Raw genomic sequence first — 27,023 nt, 5'->3', positions numbered from 1 at the left:
AAGTCCTCTCAAATATATATATTTTTTCTTCTATAATAAAGCCTTGTTTTTTTAATAACTTCAAACTTACAGAAAAGTTTCAAATATATAGTACGGAGAGTTCACACATACCCTTCACTCAGATTCCCATAATGTTTATAATTTTCAAAACCACAGTACAATGATCAAACCAGGAAATTAATATTAGTATACTCCTGTCAGCCGAACTAAAGACTTCTTCAAATTCTAGTTTCCCCCTTATATCCCGTTTCAGTTCCACAATCCAGTTAGGATCCCACATTACATATAGTTGCTGTGTCCTTCGTCTTCTCCAAGCTGTGACAGTTCCTGAGTCTTTCCATATCTTTCGCTACTTGATAATTTTCATACTTGTGGTCTTAAATATATTTTTATATGCACAGATTTTTCAGCATGAAGAGCCTTCTCTGGTGGGTAACCCATCTCTTGAATCACTTTCAGTCATTAAGGAGAAATGACTGTGGCATTGTGATTTGCTGAAGCAGAGCCTCATACAAGTGTTAGGCTGTTCAGAATGCATCACTTTTATTTTTATTTATTTATTTGTCTTAACATTTTTATTGGAGTATAATTGCTTTACAATGGTGTGTTAGTTTCTGCTTTATAACAAAGTGAATCAGTTATACATATACATATATCCCCATATCTCTGCCCTCTTGCATCTCCCTTCCTCCCACCCTCCCTATCCCACCCCTCTAGGTGATCACAAAGCACCGAGCTGATCTCCCTGTGCTGTGCGACTGCTTCCCACTAGCTATCTGTTTTACATTTGGTAGTGTATATATGGCCATATATACACTACCACTCTCTCACTTTGTCCCAGCTTACCCTTCCCCCTCCCCGTGTCCTCAAGTCCATTCTCTAGTAGGTCTGCGTCTTTATTCCCATCTTGCCCCTAGGTTCTTCATAACCATTTCTTTTTAGATTCCATATATATGTGTTAGCATCTGGTATTTGTTTTTCTCCTTCTGACTTAGTTCACTCTGTATGGCAGACTCTGGGCCCATCCACCTCACTACAAATAGCTCAGTTTCATTTCTTTTTATAGCTGAATAATATTCCATTGTATATATGTGCCACATCTTCTTTATCCATTCATCTGTCGATGGACACTTAGTTTGCTTCCGTGTCCTGGCTATTGTAAATAGAGCTGCAGTGAACATTGTGGTACATGACGCTTTTTGAATTACGGTTTTCTCAGGTTATATGCCCAGTAGTGGTATTGTTGGGTCATATGGTATTTCTATTTTTAGTTTTTTACAGAACCTCCATACTGTTCTCCATAGTGGCTGTATCAATTTACATTCCCACCAACAGTGTATCAATTTACATTCCCACCACCCTTTTCTCCATACCCTCTCCAGCATTTATTGTTTGTAGGTTTTTTGATGATGGCCTTCCGACCGGTGTGAGATGATATCTCATTGTAGTTTTGATTTACATTTCTTTAATGATTAGTGATGTTGAGCATTCTTTCATGTGTTTGTTGGCAGTCTGTATATCTTCTTTGGAGAAATGTCTATTTAGGTCTTCTGCCCATTTTTGGATTGGGTTGTTCGTTTCTTTAATATTGAGCTGCATAAGCTGCTTGTAAATTTTGGAGATTAATCCTTTGTTAGTTGCTTCATTTGCAAATATTTTCTCCCATTCTGAGGATTGTCTTTTCGTCTTGTTTATGGTTTCCTTTGCTGTGCAAAAGCTTTTAAGTTTCATTAGGTCCCATTTGTTTATTTTTTGTTTTTATTTCCATTTCTCTAAGAGCTGGGTCAAAAAGGATCTTGCTGTGATTTATGTCATAGAGTGTTCTGCCTATGTTTTCCTCTCAGAGTTTGATAGTGTCTGGCCTTACATTTAGGTCTTTGATCCATTTTGAGTTTATTTTTGTGTATGGTGTTAGGGAGTGTTCTAATTTCATTCTTTTGCATATAGCTGTCCAGTTTTCCCAGCACCACTTATTGAAGAGGCTGTCTTTTCTCCACTGTATATTCTTGCCTCCTTTATCAAAGATAAGGTGACCATATGTGCATGGGTTTATCTCTGGGCTTTCTATCCTGTTCCATTGATCTATATTTCTGGTTTGTTTTTTTTTTGCCAGTACCATAGTGTCTTGATTACTGTAGCTTTGTAGTATAGTCTGAAGTCCGGGAGCCTGATTCCTCCAGCTCCGTTTTTGTTTCTCAAGATTGCTTTGGCTCTTCGGGGTCTTTTTACACCACATTTTCTTTATCCGTTTGCCCATTGATGGATACTTAGGTTGTTTCCACATCTTGGCTATTTTTAATAATGTTGCAATAAACATGTGGGTACATAGGATATTATTTTCCTGTTCATCTATTGGACTTTTAGCTCCTAGATCTTAGATGTCTTTATCTGGATACACAGAGAATCTAGCAGAGCATGTGGCATTTCATAGAACACTTAATAAATGAACTTAGCTTTTAATTATTATATGTATGTAATCATTCAGTGCTAGTGTTAAGACTAATCGCCAGTTTTAATTATGGACACACATGACTCTAGTTTAAAGGAAGAAGACTTGATTTAGTAACAGTGATTAGAGTTGGAGTCCTGATTTGAACCAAAAGATTACTCGAGTGGTTTTGTTTTCTGTGATTCTTGGTTTATAGAAGTATAGTGGCCTTGGCTGTTAGTGAAACAAGGCTTTGGTTTACTCATCAAGGATGATTTAGTGATTTATGACTAGACAGTACCTAAAAAGAAACAGTGGCTGCAATCCATCTATTTTTATGAAAACACAGTTGTTTTTTTTGAATCAACTGTGGTTCACCTCTTTTAGTGTAAATATATAATCCTTGAAAGGAAATAATCCTGAGATGTATTTATGAGGTTTGATTTTATGAAACAATAGGGAAAAATTCTAAAACAAGCATCTAAGGGTAAATACATCCAAGTGAATATTGCTCCCTTCAGAAGAGCCGCTGTTGGAGGTGATGTACTTACATCAAACCCTGATGCCTTTGAGTACACATTTTTAGGGAAATACATTTTTGGACGTGTTGTCAAAGTCTAAAACATGTTCTTATTAAATGTGATGGGAAAATCTTCATATTTGAAATTTTTAATGAGGCAAAATGTCATTTAGTAATATATTTGTTTAAGATGAGTTTTTTCTTGTGTGACATATAAACTGGCTCTTAGTAATATTTGAAAGGAGGGGCCCCAAACGTGTTTTCACTAATGACAGCCTCATTGGAATAAGAGTTTAAAGACTCAAACATAACTGCTTTGAAGAAAAATGTAAAGAAATTTAGATATGTGACATTTATGTTTAAAGTTTAAATCAGTTTATAGTCAACTCATTGTTAATATATGAAGATATTTTACTAGTTTCAGGTGACTCCTTCATCCTTTGATTACTTTTACTATGTTTTAAAGAGACTAGCCTTTACAGTGTGTTTCTAAGTTTATATTTAATGTCCTGCAGCTTTTTTTTTATGATTTAGTGTCAGGACAAGAGACTCATAACACTTCATCAAAGTATACTTTGTTAAGCAAGAAAGATTTCATTTACTCATTGTAGAAAAGCCATACCATGAGGAAATACTAGAGCCTGTAGATAGATGAAATTATTTTTAAACATTTATTGGCTTTCTTTATTTGTCATTGGTATGAGGAAATGCAGCTGAGTATCTGATGCTAAGTAATAGAACTGGTAAATGGGTGTGGCTGTGTGCCAGTTACTCTTACACTATACAATGTCTCAGGTGCAGTTGTCGTCACTGAGGCTTTGGGTGGCAAGGAAGGGCCTTCCAGTGGTTTTTGTGGTGTATGGCATCTTTATTTTTCCTTAGTGGTGTTTTGTTCTTTTCTTTCTCGATGAAAAGCCATTAAATCTTAGTTTATTTTCTGTTGAGGCAAGCATTTGACAGGCATTTGAACTCCCTCAGCCTTCCAGAAGTGTTCACTTTGTTTTTTTGAGCTGTGACTATGGGCAACAAAATAGCACAAAGTAAATAACTACATTTCCTGGTATTGAGTATTTCATCAGATTTATTTGATACTTGGCCTTGAGATACCCATTTGAAATATTCAGATATCTAATTTTTTACTGATAAATCATATTTTCCATGGAATAAATAAATAACAAACCTTGTAAATTAGTTATTTGAAGTGTAACTAAAGAAGACAGATACATGGGGAATTATGTACCACTATGGGTTCAGTTATCTCCATTTCTGATCTTTTTAATTACCGAGAATCTCTTATACAAGACATAGGAGTAATATTTACAATATTTATGTAGCACCTACAAAGTGCTTTAATATACATGTTTTATCTATTCTTTAAAATACCCATGTGGAACACGTGTTCTTAACAAGATTTTTACCAGAGGACACATTTAATCATTTACCCAAGATAACAACACAGGCTTTTGGTGACAGTCTTATCTCACGCTCTTTCTATTAAATCCCAGTGTACTTTAAATACTCTCCGAATTGTTTTGATCAGAAAAAACTACAGTTTTGCTGCTTTTATTGTGTGTTTGTGTGTGTATGTTTAATTTCTGTACTTAGATTTCATCAATAACTTCCAACAAATTCAGAATATCAGGCCATGGTTTATTGAAAAGATAAATGGGTGTATTGGGCATATGTCTCAACTGGTTCCTGAACGTGTTTAACAGAGTTGGGGCCGTTGAACCAAAGTGACATTTCGTAAAACATGAGCTTCTTAAGAACCTCACTTGTATCACAGTTTTTTTGTTTTGGTTTGGTTTTTTTGCGGTACGCGGGCCTCTCACTCTTGTGGCCTCTCCCGTTGCGGAGCACAGGCTCCGGACGCGCAGGCTCAGCGGCCATGGCTCACGGGCCCAGCCGCTCCGTGGCATGTGGGATCCTCCCGGACCAGGGCACGAACCCGCGTCCCCTGCATCGGCAGGCGGACTCTCAACCACTGCGCCACCAGGGAAGCCCCAATGTATCACAGTTTTTAAAGTGTGGAGCAGACTAATCTGCTTAACACATTATTAACACATTGAGGTGGCTTTTTTTTTGTTTCCTTGATTTCCCTTGAGCAATCTACGTGTACTAAATTGTTCACAGGTATCAGAATTAACCGTTCTCTGAAATTGTTCCAAAGGTAACTCCCCACTGCCCAGAACTAACTTCTTATATGACAAGTAGCAGCCTAGCCAAATCCCCTTCATTCATAACTTTTCTTTCATCTCTCTTTTCCCTGGACTATGAAGCTAAGACTTTGACCTATTGGAAGAAACTTAAGCTCTAGAATAAGAAAGACTTGAGGTTTGACTTGGTCTGTCTTAAGTAGGTTATTGTTAGCGCACCAGTCATATCTTTGATCTGTATTAATTCATCCTTTTATTTAATAAATTCAGATCAAGCTGGCCCCTCTCCCCACCCCGCCCTGAAAAAAGACCTCCTAGCAGGAGGTGATAATCTACACAGAGATAAAAAGGATGAATAAAGGTTTGCCAGGGGAAGAAGAGGGAAAGGAGTGTAGTGGTGAGGACGTGAAGAATCTCTGAGAGCCTGATGGCAGGAGGGAGCATGGTGAATTACAGGGACAGAAAGATGTTTTGTTTGAACTATACAGTGTGAGGGAGCTGGAAAATCTTACGATGATACTGTAAAGGGTGGCAAGGGCCCGATCATATAGCAAGCCATATTGAGAATTTAGATTTTATTCTGAGACATGGGAAATTATTGAAAGTTTTTTGGAGGGGTTTTTGTTGTTGTTGTTCATTTGCTTTGTTATTAGGAGAGAAAAGAGCTTGTCTGGTTAGATTTGTTGGAGAACAATCCTGACAGCAGTTAACCATGTAGAGCTAACGTAAGCTAATATAATAAGTATGTGCTTCCAAGAAATCTGATCGTGCATCTCTGTCTCTGATCTTTATTCCATGATACCCTCTAGTTTCTTAACCACCCCTTCCTATTCACAGTTCATTTTGCATCATCTCATTTTCTTACTCAGCCTAGAGCCCTTGGACAGCTGTTTCAATAGTTCTTTTCTAAGATCTCTTGCATTTTTCAAAGACAAAGCAGGTGATAAAACACACTTGGTATACATATTAGCATTTTGGTATATTTTATCTTTTTTGTTGTTTTTATACATAGTTCTATAACATGCATGTTTATATATCCTATAGTTTTTGCTTATCTTTCTAGTATATGCATTTTCCACTTTTCAAACTTAAAAAAAAACCTCTACATAAATATTCGTATTGGACATGTAATATTCTGGCCCATGGGTCATCACGTACTTGACCAGTTTCCTAATGGTAGATATTTAGCATTCTGTTTTTCTGGTATTTACCTAGAATTTACTAGGTTAAAGGTTAAAATAAAAAAAAAAAAAAATTTAAAAAAAAAGGTTAAAATATTTTAGGTTTTTGATCATTGCTGTGTTGCCCTCCTGCGTTAATTGATATATTAATTTAAAGATATGCAGATTATGACTTGTTGAATGGGGAGGCACAAGCCACCCACTCGGGGTTGGCAAGTAGCTCCCTCAATTTTCAAGAGAAGTGAAAACCCCTGGGGTCATTTTGATTGAAGGCTCAGTTTCAATACACTCAGAAAAAGGAAGTAAAGTCACAAGATTTATTATTTAGAGATCCCAGAAACGTCGCCGGGGGCTGGGGGGGTGCACAGTGAGCTGGGGGAAGAGCAGTCCTCTTCCCCAGTTCAAGAGATACAGTACAGGGTAGGAAGCACCTCTTGCAAGGTGGTTGGGATGACAGTCACTTAAATTTTTACAGGCTCGACTCTAAGTGCTTATTTTAAAAGGTGCCCCAGGAAAAGCAAAGTGGGAACTTCTGGTGGTAATCCTAATTTGAGTCCTTATCTAAATGTCCAGACTCTGGGTCTGTGTAGGGTTGTCATTCTGTAAAATGCTTCGGCAGCAACTCAGAATAGCTATTTTCTCATCGCAATTGCCAATTGCTGTCCCAAAGAATTGTACCAGTATGTGAATGTGACTATTTCCTAACGTCTTCCCCAGCATTGATTTTTTTTTTTTTTTACGTTTTAAAAAATTGCTTGCTGTTTCAGTAATAAGCGTGGTATCACATTTTATTTTTATTTCTCAGTTATTATGTGGTTTGCCATATTCCCATATACTTATCAATCCCCATGCTTCCTATCTTTTAAACATTCTGTTTGTGTCCTTTACCCACTTATCCATTGGGAAATCTAAGTATTTTTCTTATCAATTTTATGAGCATTTGATTAACAATCTCCTTTACGTTTTTCTCTTTGAGTATTTGTTTGTGTGTGTGTGTGTGGTACGCGGGCCTCTCACTGCTGTGGCCTCTCCCGTTGCGGAGCACAGGCTCCGGACGTGCAGGCTCAGCGGCCATGGCTCACGGGCCTAGCCACTCCGTGGCATGTGGGATCTTCCCGGACCGGGGCACGAACCTGTGTCCCCTGCATCGGCAGGTGGACTCTCAACCACTGCGCCACGAGGGAAGCCCTATGTCTGTTGTTTTTTATTCTGGAATAATGTTTAAAAGGTTGATGGTAATGGGCATTGTTGTTTTGATTCTGATTTTAATAGAAATATAATTTTTCACTTTTAAGCATGACATTTACAGTACATGGTATCATTCCTTATCTAGTTCTTACAATGTATTTCATAAGGAATAATCTTATAAAGGTTTTAAACTGACTTTTGTGTGACATTTTTGGTGTAAAGGAATTTGCTGTTGCTTCAGAACGTTGTTATGGAAGATCATTGAATAGCACATATTTGTCATCTTTTAAGTTAGGCATAGAAGACATTTTCTCATTCTGCTGTGATAAGAGAATGTTTCTCTGACTTTCTTCTGGGTCTCCGTCTCACTAACATCTGAACCTGAATCCTGGAGGGTGAAGGATCAGGGACTGAAGCAAAAAATATACTATTTCATTTTCTTGCTCTTAGAGTGTGGCGCTTGGATGTTTACATATGTGGGAATTTCTCAAAGCATGGGTTTGGACACACACATATAATAATACTAACAGCAAAATTACTGCGTGTAGAATGTGGGGAGCCAAGACACTGTGATAAGACTGTATATGAATTATGCCATTTATTCCTCAGGAAAAAATACCCACTATGAATAAGTTCTGCCAGCCCATATGACTTAGGGCATTGGTAACTTGCCCAGGGTTGTACAGTTGAGAAGCAGCAGAGACAGGATTTAGGCCTAGAACATTTGACACCAGAGCACAATACCCTTCACCGCTATTTTATCCCTTATTGCATTTGCTTTTGTATTTGTGCTCTTATTTGAATTCTCTTGACTGGGGAGAAACAAAAGTTACTTGTAAAATGAAATCAAACCTTAGGTATGGATGGATGGATATATAACTTACGAGCTTGAGAGATAGACACTGAGGATAATACATTTTGAAATGTTTATGGAGCCCAATAATATGGTAGTTTTTGTTTGAGTGGCAAATACTATACTGTTCCCTCCACCATCAGTAATGATAACACAATTTCCTTAGAAGGAAGTATGTAATTACTATAAGGCTAGATAATACTTCTTTCTGAGGACTTAAGAGTCTGTGTGGTTGACATATGTTGTACTTGTAAATTTACTGCATTTTTTTCTCTGCATTTTGCAGACACATCAGTAAGATTGGCATAATGTATAGGTGCTGCTAATGCTATAATACAAAATTTCACTTTTTGGTCACTTTTCCTCATAGGATTTCTAAGACAGCATTGAATTTTTGGCACCCTCAGAGTGAAAGACAGTTACTTTTAAGAAACCTACTTTCTGTGCAATTCTGTGTGTGGATTTTTAAAACAAGATGCAAGTATGTGGTAGATTAGGAAATATCTAAGCAATTAGCCTCTACCATTGATGGTGAAGATACTAGATTGTTGATTGGGAGGGAGGAGAAACAGCTTGCCCATTTTCAAATCATTTAGGGACTATTTCATATAATTTCTTTTCTTCATGGTGAGATTCCCTCCTGACAATAGTGAGCCAGTTAGGTTTGCCAGGGCAGAAAAATGTTCAGGAGTCACTGTACTAAGTCAGTATAGGAGAGGAACTGCTTCATTGAAGCTTAAAAGTAATTTTTCCATAAGCCTGCCCCTTAAAGAAAGAAAAAAGAAAGAGCATATTAGAAGGTTGTTACTTTTCTCTGTCTCTGAATAGAAATGCTTCCAAATGTGGAAAGAAATCTTAGTTTTAAAATTCCTTAGGAAGGAGCCCAAAAATTTCTATCTGTAGTCTTTTACCAACTCTAAGAATGCTTGAAATAGATTCTTCCTTATGTCTCACAAATTAAATTCCTCATTTGTGGCTCACCCATTTCAGTTATGCTGTCTTGCATTTTAATCTAGCTGTGTTGCTGGGCCTCTTTTTCTGACTCTTGGCTATTACTTATGTGTTTCTCTGATTCAAAAGATGGCTTACTTGTATATTTGTAGAAAATTCTGTTTTCTTCTAGTTGAAGTCCCAGTGCAGTTTGGAGTGTCAAGATCTGTCCCATGCCCAGCTGTATTCCTATTGTCTCTTTTATTGGGTTCATCACCTGGTCGTAGCACCAGATGAATCCCAGCCTTCTTTCCCTTTCTCGTTTCCTTTTCCTTCCCTTCCTTAGTACTGCCCATGTTTGTTAGACCCCCATGATTTTATCCTGGAACTAATCTTATTTTTAACTTAGGTAAGTCAGATTCTAACTTCCAATGTGCAAAAGATAAATTTCCCTCTCCTGCACATAGGAGGCTTTTAATTTTTTAAATATTTTAACATGTCTTTAAGCTTGAAAGTTTTATTACATTTTTAATACTTCCCTTAAATACAAAAAACAACGCCATTAAACTTTACTTATTAAAATGCAAAGCCTAGTGTCTTCTAGCTTTTTGAAGAGCTTTTGTCCATTATATAATCTGTAAAGTAGCCAAGAGTTCCTCAGAAGCAGGACATCATTTAGATTTAAAACAATCATGGCTTGTGTGCAAAATAATGATGTGACATAACCATTCATAGGGAGGCAACCACAGTTTTACTTTATGTGGTGACAGAACTGTTGGATACCTCCAATATTACATTTGCCATAAAGACTTTACCAAGGTACCCTAGAAGAAAAAAAGGTTAAGTCATTTTGATTCTACCAAGTAGATTAAGTTGGTATGACTAGAAAGCCAGTGACACAGTTATGAGCATAGACCTTTTATTTTTTCCCAGATGTTTGACAGTGTAAACATACATAAAATACATATTAAAGTTGAGATGCTTTATATTTTGTGCAGTAAATTGAAGCCTTAAAAAGAAAACATTTCATTTAAAAAAAAGAAACTCATTAGTTTTACTTCATTAAGACAGTAAAGTAGCAGCAAGTACCGAGACATTGTGCACTTCTTCGTTAAGACGAGTTGCTTCATTCACATCAGAGTCGGAAATGTGAGACTGGCTTTCTTGAATACATAATATAGCTTGAGTCACTGGTTAGATAGGGGCATATCTTCCCAACTATACATCAGGGAGGAGTTCTTTCATTAATTTCAGAAAATGCAGACCCTTAGCCAGCCAGCATGACCACAGCATTGAGCATTAAGAGAAACGAAGCATTTACTTTCCAAGCACTTGCCACAGAAGAAGGTAAGCGAGTCTTTACATTTGTGGTTGTCTCTTCCCTCCGTAAGTTAAGGGTTGTGCTTTGTTGAGGCATTTCAGAGAAATTATTTGGCATGCCACTAGTAATACTTAGGGTCATGGGTGTTGGGGATGGTTTTGTTGAGCTAGTGAGGCTTGTGTTTGTAACCATTCCATCTTGGAGGTGAATAGTTAGAGTTGCAGCTGCTGCTTCATGTGAATTGATCGTTTCTGTGGATGTATCTTCTGGATAGGGCACAAAAGCCTTGTCAGTGCTAGTAAAGGTGGTGTCTTTGCTTAGAGTGGCACCAAACGTTGTTTCCTTTGTTCGATATTGTTTGGGTATTTTGGTCACTTTGGATTGAGTTACCATACTCAGAGAGTTAATGGTGTCCACTGTCTGCATCCCACTTACAGTGAACAAGCTTGAGGTAAATCCAGAAGGTGTGGGGTATGTGTTATGTTCCTTCAAAGGTGATATCTGGCTAGAACAGGGAGTCCCTATTACATGGGCTTTTGTTTCCATCATCCACTTAAGTAAGTAAGTAATGTTTTGTTTATGGTCACATGACCACCTGTTATTGTAAAGGGTTATCTCTTGCAACTGAAAGAGCTGGTCAAAAGCTTGATCTGGAATGAATGTGAATTTATTGTTGTGCAGGTAAAGATGTGTGAGATTTGTCAGGTTTATTAATGTTCCTGGAAGGATTTGTGTCAAGGAATTGTTAGACAGGTCCACAGTATGCAGTTTGGAGGGCATGTTGGTTGGAACTGTCCAGAGTTTGTTACTACTGAGGTTGAGAACCTCAAGACTTCTCAGTGTATTTTTAATGAGGACAACCTTTTCCAGCATATTCTTAGAAACATCCAGATATTTAAGGTTCCATTGATAAGCAGTATCAGATTTTTCAAGCAGTTTAATGTTGTTGTTAGCAGCAGACATGTTCCAGAGGGACCGAGGTAACTGAGCAGGCAAGCTTTCAAGCCTGTTGTTTGAAATGTCCAGGGTCCTCAGATTGGTGTACTGGGTTAACTGGTTATGCAGATCAGTAAAGTGGTTATAAGACAGATTTAAATGGATAATATTCTCTTGCAGTCCAGATGGTAATGTAGTCAAGTTTCTGCCTGAACAGTCCACATGCCTGTGCCTCTCGGTGCATATACATTGGAGAGGGCAAATGCATAAAATACCAGGTGTGAGAAACAGAAGGATGAACAGGCTGGGAGACATTTTCAATATCTGATATTCCATCAAAGCCTGGAAACAAACAGATACACCCTTCTTTTAATATGCAAATACAATTAGGCATCTGCATGGGTCAGTTAGCATTAGGCAAAATTTTCAATAAACCTCGTTGTTGTTGAGCTCTTTTATAATTGTTCCAGTGATTAAACTAACAAAGCTCCGCTTCATTTATAGTCCAAATGCTTAATCCTTCAATTGGGGCTATGTGATAGAGACTCTCTCCCCCTACTGTCTTCTGCATTTTCTCATTTATTTGCTCCCTTCTTTTACCATAGTCTTTCTCATTTATCTTCCCAGAATGTTGATATTATAAAATGGCATTCTCGGCAAATAAAGAGTCGGAATCTTAAGCTATTACTATTTTTGATAATATTCTTCCTTACTCAGATGGGAAAAAAATGGCTGTCGTGTCTGTTTTGGTTGTTTATTTTTATTTTTGGTTTTTGGTTTTTTTCAGATCTCTGCAGTAATAAAATAGTCAATGTGTATGTAGGATGAGATTTTATTTAGATATTAAGACAATACTTTGAAATGCATCTTTGTCTTTTCAGGATAAATATATCCTTGCAAAACATTTTAAGGCACTTGAAAAATCTGACCAACACCATACCTTTAAATCTCACATTTTATAAAGTGATTTCTTTTCAGTGCCGATTCTAAAGGAAAACAATGTGTATATTTACAAAGTGAATGAATATTAGAAAGAAATCCCTCAACTGACACTGCAGCAAATTTCTGGTGCATGCACTTGCTATTGAATATATATTCAATCCTAACGTTGACTTTCTCTTAAGAAAAGGAAAAAGAAAAAAATTCCGAAGTCGATTTTTTACTGATTTAAATAACAGCTTACCATAGTGTTGTCTTCTACATCAGCATCTCATTTTCTCCGGGAAACTTAAGCTTAAAGGTCGCCTTGTTCTGGAAAGTAGGAACCGCTTCTGGCTGTGGGCTGTGCTTGCCTGCTCAGCTGCATTGTGTTGCTGTGAGCTGAAGCTCTGCAACCACCTGATCAGTACCACATAGGAGGACTGCAGAGCTGTCATTGGTGCTGACTCAAATTTATTGCAAGAGGTGCACACGCAACAGAATGGACCAAAAGAAATTTTTTTTTAATTTAGTGTTGAGTGTACCCATATATCTCAGATTTGCTGTAGGATGGAAAACCTCGTGCACATTAGACCTGGCCTTTACCCATTTCTGTGTATTTGAGCTTAGGCTCCACATTTTAACATTCACCTCGTGAAGAATCTGTGGTTCTTTTTATTGCGCCTACTGTTCATTCATTTTATACATTGAAAAATGTTGAAAATGAATTTGACCTTCCTTGTGGATGGTTTTCTAAGATATTAGTTTAACTATTTTTTAACTCTGCCTTTTTATTTTTTCTAAAATGGTACAATTGTCTTATCACTTTTTAAAATAACATATTACAATCTGTTTGGTTTTTTTATGTACCCCCCCCCACCAAATATGGTGATTATTATATACAATCAGGTTTTCACATTTATCAACCACCTAACTGTTCATCTTTTGGAGAAGTACATAAGTACTTAAATATGATTATTTTGTTTTTATCTTTCTGATACAAAGGATTGTTTGACCCAGGCTATGCACAAACGAGGCTGCATTTTTTAATGAGCATCTAATTCTTTTAATTATCAGTTCATGTAGTAAAGTAAATGTATTTTATTTGATGTCTTTCGGGTTAAGGATTTTTTTCTTCATGAAATTACTTTGGTCAGTGGATATGAATATTGTTGTCTCCAGAGACATCTTTGGTACTATATGAATGACCATTTATTTGATTTTATGTTTTAAAAATAATAGCATAGCAGCTTCCCTGGTGGCGCAGTGGTTGAGAGTCTGCCTGCCAATGCAGGGTACACGGGTTTGTGACCCGGTCCGGGAAGATCCCACATGCCGCGGAGCGGCTGGGCCCGTGAGCCATGGCCGCTGAGCCTGCGCGTTGGAAGCCTGTGCTCCGCAACGGGAGAGGCTGCAATAGTGAGAGGCCCGCGTACCGCAAAAAATAATAATAATAATAATAATAATAGCATAAATTTTAGTTGATTTCTTCAGAACGTTTCACATTTTATCTTACTGAGAAAACAATTTACATTGTTTTTAAATTACATGAAATAATGTAAAAGGGAAAACTTTCATTAGGGGCTTTATAAAATAAGACCAGATTTATGACAACTTCTGCTCCACTCTTTTTTTTTTTTTGAGGTACGCAGCCTTCTCACTGTCGTGGCCTCTCCCTTTTGGATTTATTTCCATCTGATGGGTAATAGTATCTCAGTTCAATTTTAAATACATCTTGCTTATTATAAGAAAAGTTGTATACTTTATATATGTTTTTAAGGATCATTTAAATTTTTCTTCTGTGACTATCTTTTATATGTTTTGCATGTTTCTTTCTAGTGTGTTGTGGGTATCCCCCCCCTCCCCGCAGTCTGTATTTAAGTTTTTTAAACTTTAGGGATATTAGCCCTTTGTCTTAACTTAAGTTGCACATTTTTCCCCCAGTGTGTCCTTTGTCTTTTGACAAAGGTATGTTTTTTTCTTTTTTAATAGTGTTTGTTTTACATTTAAAAGTTTTATGTAATTGGACTTCCTCTTTTTTTTAATTAATGCTTCTGGATTTTGAGTCTCAACTAGGAAGGTTTATCCCACTTTCAGATTATAAAGGAGTGCACTCATATTTCTTCTATTTTTTATATAATTTCATGTTTTATATTTATATCTCTGATTTATTTGGTGTTTATTCTAATGTAGTATGAATCCAGTTTCATCTTTTTCAAGTACCTATCCAGTTGTCCCAATACTGATTTGAGATTTGAGTCTGTTTCTGGACTTTCCATTCTGTACCATTGATCTGTCTAATCATGTACTAATATCGCAGTGTTTTACTTATAGGTGCCCATATATTTTGCTACTTCACTTTTTGTTCAGAACTAGGTAATAACAACAATTAGAGCCACTCTCATCTAATTCATTGTGTTGCCCAACACCAAATGGAATACATGTGTGATAAATGTATGTTGCAATGTGTGAGGTAGGTGCTCTTTGGTCCTATGTTAGTGAAAAGAATGCTGAACCAGGAGTCGGGTAACAAACTCAGCTTTCACTACCACTTCTAAGCAAGTCACTTACTCTCTCTGGGCCTGTTTTCTCAGCATTTAACAAATAAAAGGAGCTGAACTAGATGGTCTTGAGGGTTGTTCTGAATCTGGTTAATGGGATCTGGTAAGAGCACCACTGGTGTGTAGTGTGTAGTTCAGTCTACCTTTTATTCCCCTGTGCCTTGTCCTTTTGCCGTAGTCATGAAATAAACTTTCTCTTCTGAATCCTGCTTCTTTAGTCTTTTCTGTAGGTTTTTCTTTGTTCCAGCGTTTTCTTTTCTCCTGTGTTTCTTTAGCTTGCGTTTCTTTCTGCTGATTAGGCGAAGGATTGCCGCTGCTTGGCTGCTCAGCTTCCACTGACCTCAGTGGGGAAAATTGCATTCAGTAAATAGGAATTACTTTCCCCCTGGCAGAGAATTTCTTAAAAAACAAAAAGCAGCTGCTGACAGGAGTCTGTTCTTCCGTTGTACAAAGAACAGAAGGAGAAAAGCTGCCTGTGTAGTGTTTGAAGAAATCAGACACGACTATGACCAGGTCATCAGCTCTTTGATTTGTCTATGAGAGTTGGTATTTCCCAATACTGCTCCTTCAAGAGGTCAGGAAAAGAAAGTGATGAAAAAGAAGAGCAAAAGTATGGAAAGAGCCCGTTAGGTAACAATCCTATATGTAAAGCAAGAAAGGTTATGGTGATTTAAGGCATGTCAAAGTCTTGACCAAATATAAAAACTTTATACTTTATTTACCCTAACTAGAATACTTAAAATTCAAACGAATAAGCAGAAATTCTTAACCTCCTAATTGCTGCTAAATAAATTAACCTCAAAAATGGTAAGTTTGAAAAATACATGAAAGAACTTTTTAATGTGGAAGACAGAGGAAAACCAATGTAATATGACAATAAACATCATGCTTATTCAAGAAAAATAAGTGCAAAGGAAGTGTGTCTGCAGATAAAAAGTTGTTTAAGAGTCAGTAAGGTACTCTTTAAAGGATTTAAAGAGAAACATTGTATATAAAATTTCGGTGTCCAAAAGCCTGCTAGTTTTTATTAAGGTAGAGCTTTATTGGTTTCTTGAACACCAGTGCTGCCAGTAAATACTATATTTTATTCTGAAAAATCCCAGAGCTATGAGAGGTTCTCCAAGGGTAGGTTACCACTATGGCCTCCGTCTTTCATTCTAAGTGACTGTCCCCCGAGTTCGGGTGGGGTAAGGCGGGAGAATGTGCGCTTTTGGGCAGAGGAGCACTTCTGCAGGCATGGGCTGGCATCTCCACAAGGATCAGCCAGTGGACTCTCTCCGTCTTAACTTTGACAAAGATTGGGCCCGCCCCTACTCTGATAACTCAGATTTATCACTTGTCAGGTAATGAATAAAAGATGAAATTCTGTGTAAGAAAGGTAGTTAAGAGTTTTTTAAAGTTGAGAACCATCTGTATTTTGATACAATCCTTTTTTTCTGAAAAAAGTCATCCGAATTTGGAATGAAGCCATAGAGGTTTGGTGTGTTTTTTGGGGGTTTTTTTTTCTTTTATAAGATTTCATTTTTGGGGGGTGCTTGAGGCATATAAAGAAACTTTGGGAATTCCCTGGCAGTCCAATGGTTAGGACTCCACACTTTCACTGCTGAGGGCCCGGGTTCAATCCCTGGTCATGGAACTAAGATTCCGCAAGCTGTGCAGCACAGCCAAAAAAAAAGAAGAAGAAACTTTTTAAAGTGGTTAGTTCTAAAACTTGTGTTCCCCCAACAAGATAAGAAAAATGTCTACATTTTATGGTGTGTGCTCGTATTTTTTTCAGAGTAAATGTCCCCAACTCAGCCCCTCAATTTGATGCTTTAATATGTTTGTCTGACAGTTTCCAATGAGAGCTAAAAGGAAATTTATTCTCAAATAGGCATGCATTTTAATCTCTCATCCCTACACACTTGGAATATTTATTTAATACCCGAGGTATTAATTTAAAACTTACAGTTTTGTTTAAAACTTGGAGTATATATTTAAATTCTCTCACACACACACTCCCTCAAACTTTGAAATGGAAAAATAAAATTTTATTTATTCAAGGTAACTTTATACACAGCTTTTCAGGAAAAAAAAAATCTATTGGGTAATAATAAGCATATGTAGATTGCTTGTTTCCAAAATGGCTAAGTTATTGATACACATACCATCCACATATGTAAAATGTACTGTACATTAAAGTTAGGGCCTATAGCCAGTAAATAGACCACTGTTATATAATTTTTTTTTTTAAAGTTCCACCTATGCACATAGGCTTTGAGCAGATTTCAGGTAGTTCCTGAATAAAAATCAAAAGTGGCTACCAATTGCCATTTAATGTATTTCATCACATGAAGAAAAACAAAAGATTGGAGTCCTTTGAGAAGAATAGAAAATCAGCTAAAAAGCGAGTAGTAGTTATAACAGTTCTGCAGGTGGGGGTGGCAGGGATTCACTGAGATTTTGATCAAAGTCAGGAGGACTAGGGAACTGCTGACACTGGATCTCCTGGTTTTTCATAAAATCTCCTGGAGGCAGGGTCAAGTTAACTGAGTCAGGGGGAGGTGGAAATGACTGTTTGAACTCAGAATCATGATCTTCACAGACGTGATTGGGGCAGTCCAGAGGTGGTGCGAGATTGGTGGAATCATTTGGAAGAGGAGATACAGTTGTCACTGTGGGTCTGTCAGATTGGTTACTCGCCTGTCCTTCCAAATCAAGAGGGGGAGGAGGCGGTGGAGGCGGATCTGCATCATCTGAAGAGGAAACAGCAGTGCCAATTGTTGATCCGTCAGCACTGTCTTCTGATGTGCCATTTGCTTGATCTTTTATTTTCTCTGTTTTGGGAGTGTTAGAATCTTCAATGTTTTCGTTTGATTCAAACAACTTAATTTCTAAGTCATCTGCTAAAAGTGTGCTTTTGCTTGGTTTCCAGGCCCTAAGTGAAACAATTGATGTACGTTTTGGAAACACTTCATTTTCTCTAATGTTATCCAGACATACGTCAGGGGTTTCACCATCAGCAAATGGAGACCTACCTGCCCAATTTTGATCATGTAACACTGGTTTTCGCAAGCATTTCCACAATACAATCATGATTATAGCTACCACCATAGCAGTCAGAACTAAACCAATTAATATGGCCACTGTTGAATTAGAATTGGTTTTCTGTGGGCTCTTGTTTCTAGTGGTAGTTTCTAGGTTGAATCCTGGTGTACTCCTAGGTGAACTTCTGACAGTTGGTGTTGGTTGTATGGATAGATTATGAGCAGTTGGTGGTATTGATTTTCTAGAGGAGGTGTGGATAGATGATGGTTGTTGAGTGGGAGTACAGACAGATGCTGGTGGTTGTCTGGTAGAAGAATGGGCAGGTGTTGATCGTTGTCTGGCAGAGGTGAACACAGGTAGTGCTGCCCCTTGGGAGGAGGTGTTGGCCATTGGTATTGGTTGTCTGGTGACATTATAGGCAAGTGGTTGTCCAGCAGAAGTATGTGCTGCTGGTTTCCCAGAGGACACATTGACAGCTGGTGTTGGTTGTCCAGCAGCAACTTCGGCAGTTGTTATTGGTTGTCCAGAAGAAAGGTTGTTGAATTGTGTTGGTTGACCCAAAGGATTCTCTGTTGTGCTTTGAGAATTAGCTGAGACGTATGACCTTGATGTTCTAAATATAGGAGACTGTGGTTGCTTCTCTGTTGTAGCTGCTTCTGTCTCTGAGAAACAAGTATCGTTCAGATGTCCACAAAACAAAATTATGGTGAAATATTTGGGATCCATTTCAGAATGTTTCCTCTTTACCAGTAGTTTTATAATAAAAGAAAGAAGGACAATTAGGTATCATTTACTATCTGGCATAAAGTAGGTAGGTATTTGATAAGTACTTATCTTTCCTAATTTAGACTTGATACACTATGGGCTAATGTGACCAACTCTTCAATATACTCTAATTTATCATATAACATTTGGAATTCATAGGCAGTGATCTCTCTTCTTTCATAAGATCTGTACTTGGCCGTGCTGCCCCTGTAGGTTTATTACATTACAGTCCTTCATTTCACAGTCATACGTCTCAAATGCATAGGCTCTATATGCTGGTACCATGTGCATGCTACTTTTTCCTCTGTTTACTGCTAGAAATACTTTGATCCTGCTGCCTCGAAGGACACCAGTAACCGTCTATTACCTAATCCAGTGGTCTTTTCTTTCTCTTTTTTTCCTCTCTTGATCACATTTGACACTGTTGATTACTCCTTCACTGCTATTCGAGTAGCTCTTCGTAGTCATCTTTCTTTCATGCTCATCTCACTAGCTCCTGTCTTTCTCTTGCGTCCTAAATATGGTACTTGATAACTTGATATGTACTCTGTCCTCACTCTTAACTACTTTTCTTAATCCTGAATCTGTAAGGTTTCAGCTCTTACCTTTATGCTCTAACTCCCAAACCTGTATATCCAGCCTAAATTTCCTTAATTCTTGTTCCATCTGTGTGACTTCTTGGTGGACATTTCCATTATATATATCACTATCAGCAAATTGAACATATTAAAAACAGAATTCATCTTCATCTCGATAGTGACTCCTGTCCTAAATTCTCTATTTTTGTTAATGGTACTACCTTTGTGAGTTTCTCACGCACAGAATCTATTGTACTAAATAATCTTTGCAGCAGCATCAGTGTCCAGCACAGTGTCTTTATATTAGGACCTCATATTTTTAAAGGATTCGATTCAACTCATCGTCCTAGGCTCAGAATCCTCAAGTGCTCTTTGAATCTGGCTGAGTAAGTAGTCTTGCTGCTGCCTTCACTTATTAATTGATGAACACCACCATTGTGTCAGGCCCTGTTCTGGTTTAGGAGATACCCCCCCAATTTTTTTTTAAGTTTCTATTGGTAGAAACAATAAATAAATAAATATAATTTGATAAGTTTTCTCACAAAGGTTTGCAGAAGATGCACAGAGGAACTAAGCTAGCCTGGGAGGGCTTCAGGGAAGGTTTCTCAGAGAAGTAAAACTTGAACTGAATCTTGAAAGGTCTGTAAGAATTAATTAAGCAAATAAAATATTCCAGCCAGGGGAACAACATAAAGGACCTAAGAAAAGAAGGCACGTCTATAAGTTTGTGGGATGTGGCAGATGCTAAAACTTGAAGAGTTTTAAGTTCCAGTTCTACTTCTACCACCTAACTACCTATCTAACCATGAGAACTAGTCACTTAATCTCTCCTGTTCTCAAATGCCTTATCTGTCAAGTGAGGATGCTTTTCAGCTCCGTGTGTAATATACTTGTTTTGCACATCATTAAACACAATGGTAACTATTTGGTTATTTCTTAACATTAGGGAAAGGAAAATCTCAGGGTTTTAGATCCTGGTCTGTATGATTTGAAACTATAGTTTTTCTCTGATTTTTAGGCAATCTGAGAGAGATTTGATGGTCTGTGCAGGATACAGTAATAGAAGAAGAACTCCCTCAAGTTTTGCAAATAGATTTTTCAGTATATTTGAGTAGTTTTCATTGCTTACTCCTCTGCCACTCGGTACACAGTAGAAAAAAAGACGTAATTTTTTTCTTTATTTTCTCTGTAATACTTAAAGCCTAAATTTTAAAGTATTTCTCCTTTAACCCCCTGCACACTGCTGATGAATTAGTCTTCTTACAAGCCATTCCCTGAATCCCCGAAGTTCTTGTTATCTTTATAGTTCCTTAGATAATTCTTCATGTATGTACCTCACTCACACTTCTTTTCTCTTAAATAATTGTGTTTTTTAAATTACTTTTCACATTTTCTTTTTATTATCCCCACCCCCTCAAACAAGATTTTAAAGAACCTTGAAGAAGGCAGAAAGAAACAAAGAAAATTCCTTATCTAGAACATCCTATGTGTTGCACCGTCTCAGGTGTTTTCCATACTTCATTTCATTTAACCTTTAAATAACTCTGAGAAAGATGGAGTAATCCTTGATTTATAGATAAAGAGAGAAATTCAAATGCTTTAAGCAGTTTGCCGAATGTTATGTCATTATTAGTGGCAGACTGGGAATTTATACCCAGGACCATCTGATTCCAAAGCATATGCTCTATTCTGCCACCCCCAAGCTGCCTCATGTCTTTGTATTTTGATTCCTTTACAGCAGAGTGCTGCTGTATATGTCAGCAGCTCAGTAAACGCTTAACCTATATTGAGCTTCTTGGTTCTTTTCCATGTCAGTTTTTCAGTTTATTAATACTTCTACCAGAATGTAAGCAGAGAAGGTAAAATCTGAGTTATTAAATTATGCTTTATATCAACTTTGCAAAAGGTTTAATAAGGAAAAAAATTGAAACTTTCGGCATAAATATGGGAATTTAAATCATCTCTAGTTGGTTATCATCCATGCAGTTCCTACCTCCTATTCTTACAGATTACCCCTTCCCCCAAAAAAGGCCTCATTGGAAAGTGTTATTCTTTAGAGTTTCACTTTAGTTTTCAAAAAATGCCATCCAAAGCAACAGAAAACATAGGCCATGAATTGTCTTCGCCAAAAAAGTGTTTCTTCTTTTGTGACTTTTCTTAAATTTTTTTTAAAAACCCACACAGTTCCTTTTTTCAGTTAGCTGAAAAAGGCATTAAAGAAGGAAAGAACCCAAATAGGAATATAATTATCAGACCAGTTTAGTCTGTAAGATCAACTTTGATAGGTTCATAGCCTCTTTTGTCAATAGGAGCGTCGTAGACCTTCAGTGTATGAGATTTGCCACTTGTCATTTAAGGGTTACAGCAATATTAAAACCAAATTCTATTTTTTACCTATCCTACTCCTTTCTCCAACTCCTCAGTTAGCTATCTAACCTCCTAGGGTCTGCTACGTCAGAATACTAGAATGTCTTAGAATTCTACTACAGCAATTCAGAATAGTCCAGAAAAAAGGAACAGGATTTTAAAAAAGAATAAATAGGGGGTATAATAGTGAAGAAACTGGCTTTTTTTTTCTAGTTCAGAGACAGTGAGGCCAGTGTTATTACCAATGCAGAAAGTTATTTAACATATGTATTTTAAATATATATATAAGCCATGTATACCTGAAATACCAAAATTGCTTCTGCAGGGAAAGAGGGTAGAAAGAAAGAACCATATGGGGCAAGGGAGTAAAAAGGAGGAGAAAATATTGGATTAAATGAAATGAAAAAGGAATACAAAGAAATACAAAATAACACAAAGGAGAAAAATAAAGCAAAACGTAGAGTAAGCAGCAAATACATGGAAAAGGGGAAGGTAAATGGATTAGAGAAGGTATTGAAGAAAAGTTAATAAAAAAGCTGAAGAATAAATAGTGATTATGCATTTAGCAAGAAGTTAGGGTAGAAGGTTAAAGTGAACAAAATTAGACGTTGGGGGAGAAGATTGAAGTAGAAGAAAGAAGGAACCACAAAATGCTGCTCTCCGTCTTTGCGGATACAGGGAACAAGCAAAGAGGAACGATCTTCCCAAAATGGAGGACAGGACTTAAATCACCCACCTTCTCAAACTCCCTTACCTTTCATTTCAGGCTCTCCTATCTGTTCTAAGTACCCTTAAGATTCCCCACCTCCCTTTTTTTCCTGGCACTACCCAGAAGCATACTTGTTAATTACTCTAAATAACCTGTGCACAATCTATATAGCATTTTTCTAGAAATCCCTTAGTCTGCTGCTCAGGGAAACCCTGAATTTGTCTACTTTTACACGGCAGTATTTTGCTCATTATTTTAGTTTTGGACTTTGAGGTTTAAGTCTGTGATTTTGGTCTAGAACATTTTTTAAAAAGAAGAAAAAAATCAGCTGTTTTAACTAAGCATTTTAAAGGCAGTTATAGTGAAGTAGGAGTCCCCATATATTAGACATGTTCTCATAGATATAATGCATAAGTACATAAAGGATTTAGCATTTAAAATTGATGCTAAGTTGGATATGATAAGAGAGATGTCGTTGTCTTTTAAGGGGAATCAAGGAGATTTGGATAGCATATCCTAGACAAGGCAAGTGTAGGTAGCAGTATCAAAAATATCATTTGAATTTCGGTTACTTTGATATAATGTTATAATATAATAGATTAAAATATAGTGTACCTAAATTTTATTGTATCTCCAACTAGTAATGTTATAAAACCAGAAAAGGAAGAACACAGCAGTTCCATATCTTGAGGAAAGGCAGAAAGGGAAATTAACTTTGAACTATGATAGGAATTATTTGATGATTATTTTTTATCAATAGTAATAGCTACCATTTACTGAGTACATGCCAAATGTTCAGCACCATCCTATTTTAATGAGCAAGGTGATGTTATCATCATCTTACAGATAAAGCTGAGGCACAGAGAAGTTGGGTAACTTGCCAAAGTGTCACAGCTCTAAACAGTGGCACTGATACAGAAACCAGTCAGTCCTGTACTAGAGCTCTTTCCTTCTGTTACATTCGTAGTAAAATTATGAAATAGGAATGCTTTATGAGGGGAGGAGATGTGAGCTCTCTGGGAACAGATATGTTAGTAACTTTTGGAGTTAGTCTTGTGTAAAAGGTTGGAGAAGAACTACCAGGAAACCATTTTAGTCCTGTGACTATGAAAACAGCTCTGGGAGTTTTGAATGGTTAGCCTATAAGCTGTCATATTTGAGGTGATTTTTGAAGATTGGACATTGACAGGCATCAGATTTATATTTAACAATTTCAGACTTATTCAGAATTCATAATTTCCTTCTGAGTAGAATTATATAGGCATTAGTTGAAAAACACAAGCACTATTAAACTCTACATTTGAGACTGCCCCTTTAAAAATATATAGACAGGACGTCCCTGGTGCAGTGGTTAAGAATCCGCCTGCCAGTGCAGGGGACACGGGTTTGAGCCCTGGTCCGGGAAGATGCCACATGCTGCGGAGCAGCTAAGCCCGTGCGCCACAACTACTGAGCCTGCACTCTAGAGCCTGTGAGCCACAAATACTGAGCCCACATGCCACAAATACTGAGCCTGCGTGTCACAACTACTGAAGCCCACATGCCTAGAGCCTGTGCTCCGCAACAAGAGAAGCCACCGCAATGAGAAGTCCGAGCACTGCAACGAAGAGTAGCCCCTGCTCGCCACAACTAGAGAAAGCCTGCACGCAGCAACAAAGACCCAACGCAGCCAAAAATTAATTAATTAATTAATTAATTTTAAAATATATGTATATATATAGACAAGTCTTGCCAAAAAAAAGAGATACAAATCTTTATTTTTTTAACTTCTGTAATAGTTACTTAGAAGAAATCCAAAGTGGACTTATATGAGGGAAAGTCGTAAGTATTTAATGAAATGTTGAAATAGGATATCACCACCCACTTTATAACTGTTATATTACAAGTCTATGTAAACTCTTTGCAGTTTTTATTTTGGAGGATATTCACTTTGTAATTGTCCAGCTTACTTACAGAATAAGCATCTTTTCTCCATATTAACAACTTTCTATTCTGTGGGTATTTTTTTCTATATCTATTTTACACTGTTTACCAAAGACTCAGATTATAATACATGACATAAATATGTAGATGATATGAGTATATATATACACATTTTATCATAGCAGTTTTCTCTTAGATGTAAAAATGAAGGATAATATTTTCATGTCATCATTATTACTTAAATTTAAAATTCTATTTGTGTGAAAAATAAAGCATATATGATGATAATTGAATATCTCATCTAATCACCTTTGGGTTTTTTTTTTTTAATTAGGCGAAGGTGACCATTCTTACCATGGAAACTAAAGGGGATTAAAAAGTAAAAATAATTTAGGTCTGTGGATTATGCTTATATACAGGAGAATTTTATAGACAGCAAATCAGAACTTTTAGCAATTGGTATTTTGGGGTTGTAAATTCAGTCATATCCCCATGAATTCTAGTTTTATTTCCAACCCTTAGCGTTTTCTGTCGTGGCTATAGATTTATTTCTTTTAATTACAGAGCTAAGGTCAACAAACATAGTGAATCAATAAACTTTAAAGGGTTAACATTATAGAAACCTAGGTGAAAATTTTTCTCCAAGGCCAGCTCAACACTGAATTTTTAAAATTCCATGCAACAAAACCACAATACCTGTTATAGACATCTTTAGACTCTCAGACTTTAAGTTTAAAATAATAATGAAATTTTAGTTTTAAAAATAAATTCTGTATAAAGCAAAGATCAAACCAGATTACCAGTGTGAAAATTGTCTTACCTCAGCTGTTAACTTGTTTTGCAGAATGCTGAATTCTTGTTCTAACTGGACATTTTGGTCATTTGGCTAAGAAAGCAAAAGGGGTGGTTCAGTTCAGATTAAAAATGGTCCTTTAGCAAACTGAAATGGTTTCTGTAGAAAAAGAGGAAGTTTATCAATAGTTGGTTCCGGAAGTGCAGTAAGCCACAAAATGACTAAGAAATGTACTACTTTAACAGAATTTATTTTGAAACAATTTGGAGCTACATGATTTGAGTGCTTTTAATTAACATTTAGAGGTAAACATTTGAGACTCTCTAGTAATGTGATTATATAATTTAAAATAGAACCTTGGAGAGAAAATTATATGTTGTAAGGAAAAACTGCCAGTCAGGTTATTACCCATAGTGAGATTTCTTTTCATAACAAGTGAATGATGTATCCTGTTTTCTTGTATGACCTTAGGCAAGTCGCTGCACTTCTGAGTCACCATTTCCTCCTCCGGAGGAATATTTCTATTATTGAGTTTTGTGAGGATTAAGTAAGATAACATAACATGTGTAAATGCCTTACACACAGTAGATACCCAGTAAATGTTAATGTTATTTCCTCATACATAATTTAGGCTAAGCCCAGGTAAAAGTGTGATTAATTTTTGACCAAATACTTTCCTAAATGATTTTTGAGTTCAAGTCCACAGCTCTTTGGTTACCGACAAAGTAAGTGTCGGTGCAACGTAAAATAAATTGGGAATCATTTTTTAAATAAGTTAACTAATAAGCAAAGTATGTTGAGAAGAGTATGAGTCAGTCTGAATACAGATTTCTTTGGGCATGTCACCTTCTAGCCTCTTTCCTCATCTGAAAAATGGAGATCATAATTGTTAATTTATAAATGTATTATGGAATTAGATAAGTGTAAAGTGCCTAGCATAGCACCTATTATAGTAGATACAGTAAGCATTAAACCATGCCCCGCTTTCCCCTGGTCACTGCAGAGGAACACAGATTGTTAAGACCTCGTTCTTAACTTCAAGGCACTTAAAACTTGGTACAAAAAGAATAATTTTTTTTTAATATGCTACAAACTTATTTTATGTAATATAATTTGCTATATATATAGTATACAATATGCTATAAACTTTTTAAATATGGTATAAACTTTTGTTTCACTATTTTTAAATCCCTGGATTAATAAGCATGTGGACCATAGCACCCCAAGGGTAGAAAACAAAAGTGTCTTAGTTCAAAGATAACTTTTAAATTTTGAATTCAAAACATATCTTAACCTATCATCTTTAAACACTGGTCAAGTTGGGAAAGGAGCCACTTTTCATGAGCTACCATTGGATACTGTCAATCTGAGTATTTGTGTTTAATAGCCAAGATAGTGAGTGATGAATTTTAAATATTCCTGCAGTAGCTTTCTGTTTTGTGAGAAAATGTATGTTGAATAGGAAAGTAGTTGTCTAGTTAATTTCTTCTTTTTAAAAAGGCACTAATTTGTTTCAGTTTACTGACAAGTATTTATATATGACACTTGATTCAAGGACTGCTTTGTGTTGTCACTGTTTGTTCTAGTACACAATCTCAGATTTTTTATTTGCACAGAATGGGAGCTCTGCCCAGCCAGTGTCCTTTCAAGTCTGATCCTTTTTACCCCTCAAAAGATAACCTGATGTACCACAATCGGCATGAGTATTCTCTTGCTTTCCTTTTTCCTTTGTTGATGTTTACCTTTTTCTGAAATAATGTGGTTATGATTTGTTATTTAGGAAATGGATTTTTTATAAATTGGTAATAAATTGATAATAAAATTGATGCTTTTTTCCCCCCTCTCATTTTAAGAGGTAACCTTAAAAAA

General features: G+C 36.6%; 3 protein-coding genes across 8 annotated transcripts in view; 1 reads left to right on the top strand and 2 right to left on the bottom strand.

Annotated features, from left to right (window-relative positions):
- Positions 1 to 27,023, top strand: part of NF1 (neurofibromin 1) — a 256,997-nt gene that overhangs the window by 174,345 nt on the left and 55,629 nt on the right. The window contains exon 37 of one of the 6 annotated variants that reach the window (XM_049702451.1): positions 23,767 to 24,599. The exons of the other annotated variants lie outside the window; for them this stretch is intronic. Coding sequence (XP_049558408.1) covers positions 23,767 to 23,869 — 103 coding nt within the window. The 3' untranslated portion in view covers positions 23,870 to 24,599. Of the gene's footprint in view, positions 1 to 23,766; positions 24,600 to 27,023 lie in introns of those variants that run through there. 6 annotated transcript variants of the gene reach the window in all.
- Positions 10,162 to 12,989, bottom strand: OMG (oligodendrocyte myelin glycoprotein). The gene is made up of 2 exons (XM_012532057.3): positions 12,697 to 12,989; positions 10,162 to 11,855 (listed from the first exon to the last, which is right to left on the bottom strand). Exons 1-2 carry the CDS (start codon positions 12,697 to 12,699, stop codon positions 10,524 to 10,526), a joined length of 1,335 nt encoding a protein of 444 aa, XP_012387511.2. The 5' UTR covers positions 12,700 to 12,989; the 3' UTR covers positions 10,162 to 10,523.
- On the bottom strand, positions 17,001 to 25,315 carry EVI2B (ecotropic viral integration site 2B). Its single transcript, XM_004267160.4, has 2 exons — positions 25,182 to 25,315; positions 17,001 to 18,760 (listed from the first exon to the last, which is right to left on the bottom strand). The coding sequence occupies exon 2, from the start codon at positions 18,743 to 18,745 to the stop codon at positions 17,390 to 17,392; it is 1,356 nt and encodes a 451-aa protein (XP_004267208.1). The 5' UTR covers positions 18,746 to 18,760; positions 25,182 to 25,315; the 3' UTR covers positions 17,001 to 17,389.

Source organism: Orcinus orca, chromosome 19 (assembly GCF_937001465.1).
Source record: "Orcinus orca chromosome 19, mOrcOrc1.1, whole genome shotgun sequence".
Classification (NCBI taxonomy): Eukaryota; Metazoa; Chordata; class Mammalia; order Artiodactyla; family Delphinidae; genus Orcinus; species Orcinus orca.
Note: the sequence above shows the minus strand (reverse complement) of the source record. Positions and strands in the feature narration are given on the sequence as shown.

What these genes read in the sequence shown, in the direction of transcription:
- EVI2B (XM_004267160.4), bottom strand. Translation starts at nt 18,745, where the DNA reads ATGGATCCCAAATATTTCACCATAATTTTGTTTTGTGGACATCTGAAC.